Source organism: Acomys minous (assembly GCF_964271855.1).
Source record: "Acomys minous genome assembly, chromosome: 15".
NCBI lineage: Eukaryota > Metazoa > Chordata > Mammalia > Rodentia > Muridae > Acomys > Acomys minous.
Window position 1 is genome coordinate 16,433,106 of NC_140497.1, and position 13,302 is coordinate 16,446,407.

The window sequence follows — 13,302 nt, forward strand, 5'->3', positions numbered from 1 at the left end:
TTCTTTTAGGCAGTTGGGCTTTGGGTTCTGGGAGCCTCGACTGGTAGTGGAGGGACTGATGGTGGAAACAGATGTCGCTCTATGGGGAAACTGCTGGGTCCACCTGCAAGGCTACAGGTCACTTCTTCTGCCAAGCAGTGAAGGAAGGAGGTGAGTCCTGAATGCTAAGGTGCCAGTCTCCAGGATTCCGCATAGCATTTGGTTTCGTAGTCTGTGTTCTGCCCAATGTGCGAAGCTTTGCGTACATGTACCCAGCAGCCTTTGCATTCCAGGAGCTGGTTCCAGGAGGCCAAGTGTCTATAGCGTACTTGTATTGTGCAGTTCGAGGCCTAGAGTGTAGAAATGGGGGAGGCAGGCAGGAGGGACTCTTGTGCCTCTTTTGGACGTGATCAGAGGGAAGGTGCCAGAATAGTCTCAGAATAGTGTCAAGTGTCTGAAGTGTATTCAACACCGGGGATGAAAGAAGATAGGCTGCTGCCCGCCCACACCTAGGAGGAGGTAGGTGGGTGGGCAGGCGTCTGGGGGGACAGGGTGACAGGTGGAAGCTGTGGTCCACTGCAGCCTAATCAATCATCTCATGGTGACACCACCTCCTCCCACCCAGCCTTTGTTGATGCTAAAGATTTAGTAATCAGGGTCACTGTGGGACTTAGGTTTTTGTTGTCGAGAGTCCCTTTCCGGATAACAGGCCAATACTGATTAGATGTGGCTTTGGAATGTGTGCTGTGGGTTTAGAGGTGTCTTCAGGCCTGAGATTAGGCCTGACCCTGGGTCCTGAAGGGCCCTGAGCGATCCATTTCTAAACATCTTCCTGTGCACCGAAGAAACACAGAATCGGGAGCTGGTGATTTCCAGCATTAACTTGGATTTGCCCTAACCCTTCTTGGCATCTCTAGTGTATAGGAGTCTGCCTCAGATGGAGAGCCAATCTTTATTTTTGTATTATTTGTGTTGGGGGGTGAGTGCAGGGCCTCCCTCCCCAGGCTCTGGGGTAATCACCCTTCCTCTGTGCTGTACCCTGGTTAGGTGTGGCCAAATTATTTGCATTTTCCCACCTTGAATTAATGTTCCCCAAACCCGGGTGATCAAGTTCTAGTGTTACTGACAGCTCCTTTTCCTTGAGCAGAGTACTTAAGTTCTTGGATTGCTCCCCCCCCATGCCCGCCCCCCCCCCCCAGTTTCTTTATCTCTTAGCAGAATCTAGTACTATCCCTTAGAAGCAGAGCAGGAGGAATAAAGGAAGTTTTGTAGTTATAGATGTATTTTACTTGGGTAGGCTCCACAGTATTCAGCAAATATTCCTTCCATTTCTTGTCCCTTTCCTTTCCTAAATTCGGGGGGTGGGGAGTGAGGGACAGGCAGGGCAGGGTGGGAAACGGAAGAGAAATATTTACTTCTTTTTTGGTTTGAAATTTTATTTATATATATATATATATATATATATATATATTTTATTTATTTATTTATTTATTTATTTATTTTTTTTTTTTAGTAAGCCTTTGGAGACAGCTAGTGTGGTGCACACACATTCTGTTGGCCAAGAATTTCGGGGGTTTTCTGCCAGCTAGGACTGACTCAACTGGAGAGGGGCCCTTCCTGGCTCAAGGGAAGGCAGGGTTGAAACACTACATTAGGGCATGTTCCGGAAGCAGATTCTCTGAATTGCTTGGATGGTTTTCTGGAGCACTGGGGACAGAAAACACCTGGGAAACAGAGATGGTCACTCCTCCAAAACACAGTGCCCAGCAAGTTCTTGTCACTTGGTAGGGTCTCTGGGCAGCCAGTCATCTCTTCCTTAGGACCAGAGAAGGAGGGAACTGACTCTGTCAGGTTGTCCTCTGACCTTTCTCTCTCTCTCTCTCTCTCTCTCTCTCTCACACACACACACACACACACAGAGCAATAATAAAATAAACAATTTACAATATTAAAAAAAAATCACCATCACAAACCCTAGAAGGGTCAAAGGCTACAGAATGACGCTTTAGCTGGGACTGAGGAAGCCACCTCTGTCTGAGTCAGACTCTACAGTGGCCCAGGACTATGCCTGTGTCCGCCTGTCCTCTGCCACCTAACCCCGACTTTACTTATTGCTGTCAGACAGCAGCAGTCACCAGCCAGTGTCAGGATAGCTGCATCTGCCTCACAGTGCCCTGCTCTGTCTTCACTTCCAAGTGGTGAAGCATGTGTCTTCTGGGAAAGGCTGGCAGAACTGAATGACCCTGGCAAGCTGAGCATGGATATCTGGGGTAGAGAATTTGCTTAACCTGTGAAAGGCTATGGATTCCATCCTGCTGAAAAAAAAAAAAAAAGGTTCCCTGGCATCTTCTTGCATATGTCCAGGGAGGTTTATCAGGGTCTCCGCGTTCCATCTGACCTGAAGCGGTGATCCAGTACTTCCTTTCCCTTCCTCCCTCCCTCCCTCCCTCCCTCCCTCCCTCCCTCCCTCCCTCCCTCCCTTCTTCCACTGTGTAGACCAGGCTGGCCTTGAGCTCACAGAAATCTGCCTGCCTCCAGAATGCTGGGATTAAAAGCGTGCACCACCACATCTAGCATGGCTTGGCTTCTGTTTCTTGACTTGATGGCCATAGTCCCAGCCAGCTTGGTACTTAGTTTGTACACAAAGCATAGTTGAGGAACTGTAGGATAGGCTCCAACGTCCCATCACTATAACAGAATACCTGAGGCCGTCAAATTAGAAAGAGAAAAAGGTGGGCTGGAGCCATAGCTCAGACTTTTAAGAATCCCAAAGGTTGGGAGTTCAATTCCCAGCAACCACACAATGGCTTGCAACCATCTGTGAGATCTAGTACCCTCTTCTGGCATGCTGGTGTACATGCAGGTGGAACACTATATACTAAATAAATAATTTTTTTTTTTTTTAAGAGAGAGAGAGAGGCCGGGCATTGGTGGCGCACACCTTTAATCCCAGCACTGAGGAGGCAGAGGCAGGCGGATTGCTGTGAGTTCGAGGACAGCCAAGGATACACGGAGAAACTCTCTCTTGAAAAAACCAAAATAAAAAATAAAAAGAGAGGGAGAGAGAAAAGAAAAAGGTTTATTTAATGCCCAGTTTTATAGGTTTCAGGCTATGGCTGACTATTATTGCCTTTGAGCACGTCTTGTGGCGGGATGAAAGCAAGTGTGCCAAGTTTGTTTGTAGAGAGGAAATCCCATTCCCTCCTGGTCAGGAACAGAGAGGGTAAGGAGGGATGTGAGGCTGGATTCTGTTACCCTCTTCAAGGCATGCCCCCACTGACTTAAAACCTCCCACGAGGGTCTATCTCTCTTTTTGTTTGTTTGTTTGCTTTTTTGAGACAGGGTTTTTCCTTGTAGCCTTGGCTGCCCTGGACTCGCTTTGTAGACCAGGCTGGTCTTGAACTCACAGAGATCCACCTGCCTCTGCCTCTCTGAATGCTGGGGTTGGAGGCCTGCACCACCATACTCGACTGAGGGTCTGTCTCTTAAAGGGCTCATCACCTCCCAAAGGTGCTCCAGTGTTGGGATAGGCTCAATTCTCTTTGCACCTTAAGAAACACCCTTCCGGAGTTGTAGGAGCCAGAGGGGCCAAGGGCATCACAAGAAAACCCACAAAATCAACAATCCTAGACTCACAGGGGCTCGCTGAGTCTGAACCAACATTCAGGAAGCCTGTATGGGACTGACCTAGGCCCTCTGTATGTATGTTAGGGTTGTGTGGATGGGTGGTTTTGTGGGACTCATAACAGGGGGAGCAGGGGGGGGCCTGTTTCTGATGTTTTCGCCTGCTTTGGGGACCCTTGTCCCCCTACTGAGCTACCTCGTCTGGCCTTATTATGAGGGGAGCTATCTAATCGTATTGCAACTTGATAAGCCATGTTTGGTTGATCTCCTTGGGAGGCCTGCCTTCTTTCTGAAGAGAAATGGAGGAGAGTGGATGGGGAGGGAGGAGGTGGATGGCAGAGAGGGGGGGAGCGAGGGGGTGGGGAGGGAGGGAGGGGAAACTACAATCAGGATGTAATATATGAGAGAATGCATTATTTAAAAAAAAAAAAAAAGTATCATTCTGGGCAGGTTGACCATGGACAACGATGCACTCTTTCCTCGCCCCTCTCCTGTCCAACTCCTACAGCTGTTGTTTCTTTCCTCAGAGTCAGCTTGCGAAGGCAGAACAGGCTCCAGGTGGAGGATCCATGGAGATGTGGAGCCTTCTCACCGACCTCTAACTGCAGAACTGGGATGTGGGGCTGGAGGTGCCTCCTCTTCTGGGCTGTGCTGGTCACAGCCACACTGTGCACTGCCAGGCCAGCCCCGACCTTGCCTGAACAAGGTAAGACAACAGGCCCTGAACTGAAGAAACAGGGTGAGCTGCTGGCATGGTGGTGATGCGGTCAACCCGAAACTTCCTCCTTGGCGGAGCAAAGGGCTCCTGCCCCATTAGAAAAATGCCTAAGGTACCTGGGCTGGTTTGGGCTTGGCTACGTATGCCTATCTTTATTAGAGGTGTGGGTCAATGAAGACTGGTGACATCTGCTTGCCAGAGGTGAGGTAATTGGGAAATGCATTCTTTCTGGAGAAACCATGTAATCAGGTCTTTAACTCAGCTGATCATAAAAAGGGTTGCAATGGGAAAGAGTGACACAAATGTAGATTTGGAAGGGCATTCTATAGTAAGAAGAACTTGATAACGGCCTCTGGCTTCCAGCTCCTCTAAGGGTGAGCAGTCACGAGCACATGCCTTTTTGGACTTTGTCTCTTAGGTCTCGTCTGGGGACCTGATGAACAGTTGGCTTTGAGGTGGTCTGTTGGGAGGACTTGGAAGAGACAGAGGGAGGCCCGATGCCACACAGGAGCATTCTGAAGCCCGCTGGCTTCTGAGGGACTTGCAGGATAAATGTTGGGACTTTTCTGCTGTCAACAGGCCTGAGAGTTAGTGCCTGGTCACAGAGAAGGCTGGCATATAGTGGCTTAAAGGCTTGGGGTATACATGACAGCAGTGGCTGGATCTTTAGCGCTGTCGTTGTAAGGTGTCAGGGACCTGTTGGACGATCGATGGCTGAGCCTGTGATGGTGGTGAGAAAGCTGGGAAGAGCCTGTGAAATGTTCTAAACGGTGCAGTGGCTGAAATAGGAATGTTCACGTTGCATTCAGTAGCAGAGCCAAAGACAGATATGAGCTAGAACGCGCTGGAGACTCAAGAGGTCAAGAGAGGACCTCTTTACCTATAGGGCTGTAGGTATAGGTATATGTATATAGTTACCATTAAGCAGTGGAAAGACAATAAATATAAAGCAGACCGTATTTATTTATTAATGGTTTATTTATTTTGTTTTATGTGTACGAGTGTTATGCCTGTATGTATGTATGAATGTGTGTGTGTGTGTATGTGCACACTCGCGTGTGTATGCATGCATGCATGCATACATATATGTATGGTGCCTGCAGAGACCAGAACAGGATTTATGGATCCTTTGGAACTGGAATTAAGAATGATTGTGAATGTTGAGCATTGGTGGCTCATGCCTTTAATCCCAGCACTCGGGAAACAGAGGCAAGTGGATGTCTATGAGTTCAAGGCCAGCCTGGTCTACAGAGCAAGATCCAGGACAGCCAGGGCTAGACAGAGAAACCCTGTCTCAAAACAACAAAACAAGAAAAGAATGAGCGTGAACTGCCATGTGGATGCTGGGATCCCGCTTCCCTCTGCGAGAACAGCAAGTGCTCGTCACTGCTGAGCCATCCCTCCAGCCCCCAGCCGACCATAGTTAAACTGCACAGTGAAGTTATAACAACACAAGGGGAGGGTCGTGCACAGAACCAGAGGAAGCTCATCTAGGAAGCCAAGGTCCGGCTCTCTATGGTGTCACAAGCCTTTAACCCCAATACTTGGAGCTTATCTCTGAGTCTGAGGCTAATTTGGTCTGTATAGCCAGCCAGTGCTACATAGATTCCGCCTCAAAGGAAAAAAAGTAGGGAGTCTTTTATCATTTTGTTTTTGACATAAGATCTTGCTGCGTAGCCTTAGCTGGTCACATGATCCTCCGAACACAGCCTTCTGAGTGCTGGGATTGCAGGTATTTGCCTATAATCTTACCTCAAGGGTACCAAGGTACCATTCTCCAAGGGGGTTAATGAAAGGCATTCATAACGTTGAGAGGTTTAAGATGTAAGGACAGTGGTGTTGCTCATTGAGTAAATAGCTGGGGAAAGCAACACCTGGGGGAACTGGATTCAGCTGGCATGTGCAAAGCTTATATCTCGCTAAGGAACTTAGTATACTTAAATGGTTCTTGCTGAGAAACTTGGAGTTTACTGACGTGATCCAGTTTTCAGAAAACCGGCATGCATTATGTGGCAAGTCATTAAAAATGGAAACAATAATAAAGGATTAAATGTCACAGTACAGATAAAATACTTCCATGCAAAGTGTGAGTAGCTGCTATTGCATCTGCCACTGTTGTCACGAAGAGAGAGGGGAAGTTGTATTGAATGTCAAGTCAGCGGGAACCAGGGACAGTAATGGCACTCTAGAAATAGAATCCATGGGGTTAAGTAGTTGGATGCCAATTCTTCCTGCCACCTCTGCCCCTCCTCTCTCCTCATCCTCCACCTTTTTCCTCTTCCTTTCTCTAATAAACTCTTTGCAGCCCAAGAAAGGAAAGGAGGCAGCTCAGATCTTGTCTGTGGCACTTGCACGCAGGCTCTGAAAGGTCCTCACACCAGGGATTTTAAATGATTGTATTTTTACCATATTTTACATGCATTGGTGTTTTGTCTGCATGTGTGTCTGTGTGAGGGTGTCAGATCCCCTGGAACTGGAGTTACAGATAGTTGTGGGCTGCCATGTGGGTGCCAGGAATTGAACCCCAGTCATCCTATGTTCCTTTTTGGTTTTTTGTTTGTTTGTTTAGTTGGTTGGTTGGTTTGGTTTGGTTTGGTTTGGTTTTTCAAAACAGTGTTTCTCTGTGTAGCCCAGGCTGTCCTGGACTTGCTTTGTAGACCAGGCTGGCCTTGAACTCACAGAGATCCACCTGCCTCTGCCTCCTGAGTGCTGGGGATTACAGGCATGTGCCACGGCACCCGGATTCATCCTACTTTCTTCACCGCTGAGCCATCTCTCCCAGCCCCAATGTAAAGAATTTTAAGTGGAGGGAGAAAAGTCACTGAAGCTGCTGAGTGTGGACCCGACAAGAGAAAGGAAGCAGCAGCAATGATAAAGGGCGGGGCGAGGGGACCTAAGATCTTTTTGTTTGTTTTCTGTTTTTTTTTTTTCCGAGCCAGGGCTTCTCTTGTTTGGCCCTGACTGTTCTGGTACTCCGTAGAACCAGGCTGGCCCCCAAGACATCTGCCTGCCTCTGCAGCCCGAGTACTGGGATTAAAGGTTTGTGCCACCACCCTCAAACACAGTAACGGTTCTGGGACTAGAAAGGGAAGGAATAGGGGACAGTGGGTGGAGGAGGACTTCCAGGCTGTACAGCAGTCAAGGCTGAAGTCAGTTAATTGAACTATAATTTATGTAGTATAAAACATGCCAATTTTAGGCAGGGAGGCCAGTGAGTTTTCGTAAGTGCTACACCCCACATAACTACTCTACCCCAAGTCAGGAGATCATTCCAAAAGCTTCCCCCCTGCTTCCTCTTGTCACTTCCTGTCACTGTACCCTAGTTTTGTTTCTAGGATCTCGTGTGATGCCCGTGTGGGCCACTCTGTATTATTTCTTTTCTTACTTTCTTTGTGACAGGGTCTCGCTATGTCAGCCCTGGACCAGTTCTTACCTGCATATAGCCCAGGCTGGCCTTGAACTCACAAGAGATCCCACCTGCCTCTGTCTCCAAATGCTGAGGATTAAAGGCGTGGGCCACCATGGCCTGCCCCTGGGGTCACTTTTGCCGATGATGAGAGCCAGTGTGTAACTGAGTTCAGCAGAATCGCCTCTCTTGGTGTAAGCTCATTTGGAACCTCACAGATAGGCAAACATGTTGTAGCGTTGGCCGCGCTGCTTCTTAAGTAACGCTGCTATTGTCTTCAAAAACAGTTGCAGTCTATGTGACAAGGATTGGTCCAGAAGTTAAAAAAAAAAAAAAAAAGCCATCCCAGACCTTGCTTGCTTGCTCTGAGGAGCTTTGGGAAGGCTTTGGGGGGGGGAGAGGGGGGAGGAGATGGCAGCCCCTCCCCTGACTGAGCACAATCCTGGCAGTCTCTGCAAACGCCCCTGAGGGACCAGGGAGGCCTGCAGTTTCTGGCTGGCCTTACAAAGTTGATTTAATAAGGGTTCCAGGAAAACCAGTCCCCCCTCCCCAGCCGCTTGTCTCTCCCTCTCCTTCCTGCTCCCGCTTGCCATAGTACCGAGTCTTAAGTTTGTTTCAGATCAGGCTTTGAGGTTTGTGGGTAAAATGAAACTGGGACACAGGCCCGGGGGGAGGCGAGCGGGAGAGCAAAATACCCCCTTTTGAAAGAGAAGAACAAGTTTGGGAGTCAATCTGAGCTTGAGGAAGGCTGCATCCATGTATTTTTCTCTCTGAGAAGAAGAGGACTTGAGCAATGAGCGAGTGGGTACATGGAGACCTTTGCAGGCCACTTGTGGTAGTTGGGCAGCCAGCCCTTCCTCCTCCCCAGGGTCCTGAGCACCTCAGATGGAGCACAGAGTGTAAGCCTTCCTCCTTCATCCACACAAACCTGCAACTCATAAGCGATTTAATGGCTGAGGTTTTACAGCTCCTCCCACCCACCCAGATTTGAGGGAGTCTGGTGGCCCCCCGTGGAAAGGAGGAGAGGTTACATAGAATGGAAAAAAGCCTCACAGCTCTGTTGCTGGCCACAGGCCGCCTGTCTACCACAAAGCGGGGCTTTGTCCTTGTTCTGCAGAAAACCTGTGCCTATGGGGGAAAAGTCTGGGGGTGCTGCCAAAATCTGGCCCTGGCCTCAGTTGTAGTTCCCTGGTAGCCCTCCCACCCCAACCCCACTGAGGCTCCTGCGCTGCCTTTTGGTCCAAGAGGCATTGAAGCCTAGCTGCCCCCACCCCCCACCCCGCCATGAGCCTTTCACTAATAGCCATACTGCAGCACCGCTGCTGTAGCCTGTTGGTGTGGCCGGAGGAACAGTGCCACATAGCTGTCCTGGAACACATGGGGGAATGCACCCCCACCACCCCCAGGAAAACTTTTTGTGCAAAGGCCCTGTTTGTCTCTAACTCCGCACTGGATGGTGGAAGATTCCAGAATGAGATTGGAATTATATGAAACAAAAGGTGTTGAATGACAACCTTCACCCCCACCCCACCCCCACCCCCTTTGCTCTGAGATGTGTTCTAAGTCTCCTGGTTTCCCCCAAAGGGCCAACCTTGTCACTCAGCTCCTCCCTAGAGTAAGTACCAGTGCCTCTGAAAGGTGCTTGCTAGTGGAGGCTGGGATGGGGGGGTGAGGGGTGGGAGGGAGGGAGGGAGGTAGAAGGGCAGTGCTCAGGCCCGTGAGAGAATGTGAGGGCACTCACGTGTCCCCTCCGCTCAGCAGCGAGGCCAGGGCAGCAGAGCCGCTCAGGGCTGTGTTCTTGGCTCGGGCTTCTGCATTGCTACACCATTAGCCTCACTGATTTTCCACTCTGGCTTTGCCAGCCGCTCCCTAATGTCAGGCCGGAGGAATTTCTCAGGGAAGAAAGAACAAATGGTTGTCCAGAGGACTTACTGTTGGTGGAGAGGTGGGTGGGGGAGCAGGGAAGGGAGCGAGCGCCCGGTGGTGCAAAGAATCGAGCCCCAGGATTCTGTCACCTGGTGTCTGGGACTACCTGTGGGGAAGGCAGAACTGGAGGGAGACATCCTTCCCAGGAGGGTGCCGTCTGCTGCACCTAGTGGACCATCCCTCTGCTGCACCTAGTGGGTCCTCGGGTCCTAAGCAGGTGGTCGGGCACTCCTGTCAGGGAGCAGGGGGGACTCTGAGGTGTAATAGACGGCCTTGGAGAAGTGCCCCGTCTGGTGAATCATTATCCAGGAGGTGAGGGCCAGGTCAGAAGCCTGACCGGCAGTTATGTCCTGTTTTCACAGGGCCTCGTTCCTCTAGGCGATTGGGCAGGCTGTCCCCCACCCCCACCCCCACCCCACCCTCAATACCCACACCTTTACTTCCCTTTTTCCTGGAACCTGGAAATGAGGCAACCTGTTCTCTAACAGGGAGAGACCCAGGCGCGCGGGCGTTTTGTTTCACTATCCTGGTTTTCTGCTTCTAGAAGATGGCCTTTCCCAGATTCATCTCAAAGACTGTCTGCCTCCCCTCCCCTCCCCTCCATTCTCCTCCCCTCCCCTCCCCACTTCTCTGGGTTTCAAGTAATTTAACTCCCTTACTTGGGCTCCTAAGGGCCCCAGGGTAAACTCCAAGTAATTCCTGTAGGTCGCTTGGTGGTTCTCAGCCTGTTGGGTTGAGACCCTCACGGGTGTTTACCTTTTTTTTTTTCTTTTTTCTGGATCCTCCAAAGTGACTTGCTAGACTCTGGCTGCTCATCTGCCCGTTCTTTCACTGATTTCCATCCATCTACCCAAATAGGTTCTTACTTTTTCCTTGAATGTAAAATTAACCTTATACATGACCACTGCATGTCCATTGCGTATCAGACATCCTGCATATCAGACATGTAAGCTGTGATTCATAACAGTAGCAAAATGACAGTTATGAAGTAGCAACAAAATAATGTTATGGTTGGGGGGGGGTCACTACGACATGAGAAGCTGTATTAAAGGGTCTCAGCATTTAGGAAAGTTGAGAACCACTGCCTTAGGAGGAGCTTTTTGGAGTCTAGGCTGCCTCTGATTTTTATTTTGTCTGTCCACCTATGGCGTGGCCAGTAGGGAAATAGACATCTGGACCCTCTTGTCTGGGAGTGGTGTCCTGCGTACTGAGCAAGGCTGGGATGAGAGCCGAGACTCAGTCCACTGTCCTTCTCCGCCGCGCTGCTGTGCTGCAGAGCCTCCTGGGATGGCTTGTGTAAGAGGGGGTGATTCAGAGGCAGTGGCCCTCTTGATTAGCCTGAAGCAGCTGTTTCCCAAACCCTGAATGTGTAGGCAGAGTGGATGAGAGGGCCCGAGGGTTCAACAAAATGTAGGCGTGCTGCCTGTGAGTCTAGGAAGAAGAAAGCATCAGTACTGAAACTTTAAATGGTTAATTAGCCAAGGAAAATCGAGTCCAGATCTTACCCTTTTGCTCACTGTCCTCCGTAATTCCTTAATAATATATACTTACTTCTTATCTTAAGATTTTGTTTGGGTTCACACTAAGATTTTATTGAAAAGGCCACCTCTTTCTTGAGGTTTCTTTCGTTCCCGCATTATTTAATGTGTATGGGTGTGCATTATGTGCGTGCAGTGCTTGCAGTTTCTGAAAGGGCCAGAAGAGGGTGCCATCCCCTGGAGCTGAAGTTACAGATGGTTGTAAGCCACCACGTGGATGCTGGGAAATTGAACCAGGGTGTCCTCTGCAAAAGTGGCACATGCTCTTAACCACTGAGGCATCTCTAGCCCCATGTCTCCATATTATTAATGAATCCTAGGTGCCTCTTTTTTCAGCTTATAGTTGAATGCTTATTTTATTCCGCTGTACAGTGTATGTTTCTAGGCAGATCTCTATGAGTTCCAGGCTAGCTTGATCTACATACAAGCTTCAGGACAGCCAAGACTACAGAGAAACCCTGCTTCAAAAAACAAAACAATTAAATAAAATAATTAACAAACAAGAAAACCTTATTTTCATATGTGTTTATAATAGGAAACTACAGACCTGTGTAGGCAAAAAAAATAATAGGTTCTCATTGTCAACAATAATCACAGTTGACTTGAATCTTTGTGTGTATGTGTGCTTATATTTGAGAAATGGAATTTATATGTATATTATACATATTAGCTTGTAACTTAAGTCTGTGTTCCTATACAGATTTTTTTTTTTTTGTAATAACTACATAGTATTGCACTGTGTGGGTTTCAGAAGTTTTACCTACTCTACTATCAGGAAATAATTTAGGTTATATTTATTCCTTTTCACTGTGGCAATTTCCATTTGTTTGACTGATTAATTTTGAGACAGGGTTTCTCTGTGTAGCCATAGCTGTCCTGGAACTCTCTCTGTTCACCAGGCTGGCCTTGAACTCAGAGATCCAACTCTGCCTCCCAGTGCTGAAATTAAAGGCATGTGCCACCACTGCCCAGCTGCTTCCACCCCGCCCTCCAGAACTGTGTTATAGCCTTCACTAGCCTCCTGGACTTGCTGTATAAACTAGGGTGTGATTAAAGTCATGTACCATCTCTCTGGGACTGAGAAGTTGGTGCTTTTGGCAGAAGGGCTTACACTATAGCCCAGGCTGGCCTAGAACTAACGGTGTAACCCAGACTTGCTCCAATTCTCTAGCTGTAGCCTCCTGAATGCTGAAATTATAATTCTTACAAATAAAACTTGCCTATGCACCCAAGGGTGGTTACATTAAAAAAAACGTTTTGAAGCCGGTCTTTTGGGGACGGGGGTAGGGGGTGGGGAAGGGTGCTGTGTGCACACATGCCTCTGTTTGTTTGCGTGCACATGAGCATGCACAGGGCCGTAGAGGCCAGAGGTTTCATCGAGTGTTTTTCTTATTTTGAGACAGGGTCTCTCCATTAAACCTGGAGCTTACCACCAGTTAGTCTAGACTGGCTAGCCAGCTCCTCCTGCCCACCTTCCCAGCGCGGGCCTCACTGCCAGGCCCAGCTTTTTACATGTAAGTTTTAGAGATTGGGGTTTATGTGGCAAGCGCTTCTCCTACCTGGGCCTTCATTTAAAAAATTTTAAATCGCATTACTGCATCAAATTACCTCCCAGAAGTAGAACCAGTCAAGTTCTCTTTAAATAATACTCAATGCTCCTTATGGCACACGCACACTTTGTATGCTTTGCACTTTTGCATCTTTATGATGATCCCATAGACAGTTTTAAGTCCCATAATCAAAGGGACATATTGAGGTTTCAGAAGTCCAGTAACAGGGGGCTAGCAAGATAGGGTTTTTTCCCATAGGTCATGGTTTTTTTAAAGGTTTTTTTCGTTTTGTTTTGTTAATTATTTTTACATGCGTTGAGTGTTTGCTGGTATGCAGGTAAGTGTACCTACCACATGCATGCCAGGTGCCCTCAAGCCAGAAGTCGTTGCATCCCTGGAACTGGAGTTTCAGACAGTTGTGAGCTACTTACCATGTGGATTCCGGGAACAGAACCCAGGCACTCTGAAAGAGTAGCAACTGTGCTTAACTGCTGAGCCGTCTCCCTCCATCCCCTAACCAGTGTAAAACTGTTTGGATGGAGACTGGCTGGGGCTATATAT

General features: G+C 48.6%; 1 protein-coding gene across 8 annotated transcripts in view; it reads left to right on the forward strand.

Moving 5' to 3' along the window:
- FGFR1 (fibroblast growth factor receptor 1) overlaps positions 1 to 13,302 on the forward strand; it is a 59,092-nt gene that overhangs the window by 9,470 nt on the left and 36,320 nt on the right. For all 8 annotated transcript variants that reach the window (XM_084760278.1, XM_084760280.1, XM_084760282.1 and 5 more), the window contains exon 2: positions 4,131 to 4,309. In XM_084760278.1, the coding sequence (XP_084616404.1) occupies positions 4,219 to 4,309 (91 nt within the window). In that variant the 5' untranslated portion in view covers positions 4,131 to 4,218. The remainder of the gene's footprint in view (positions 1 to 4,130; positions 4,310 to 13,302) is intronic.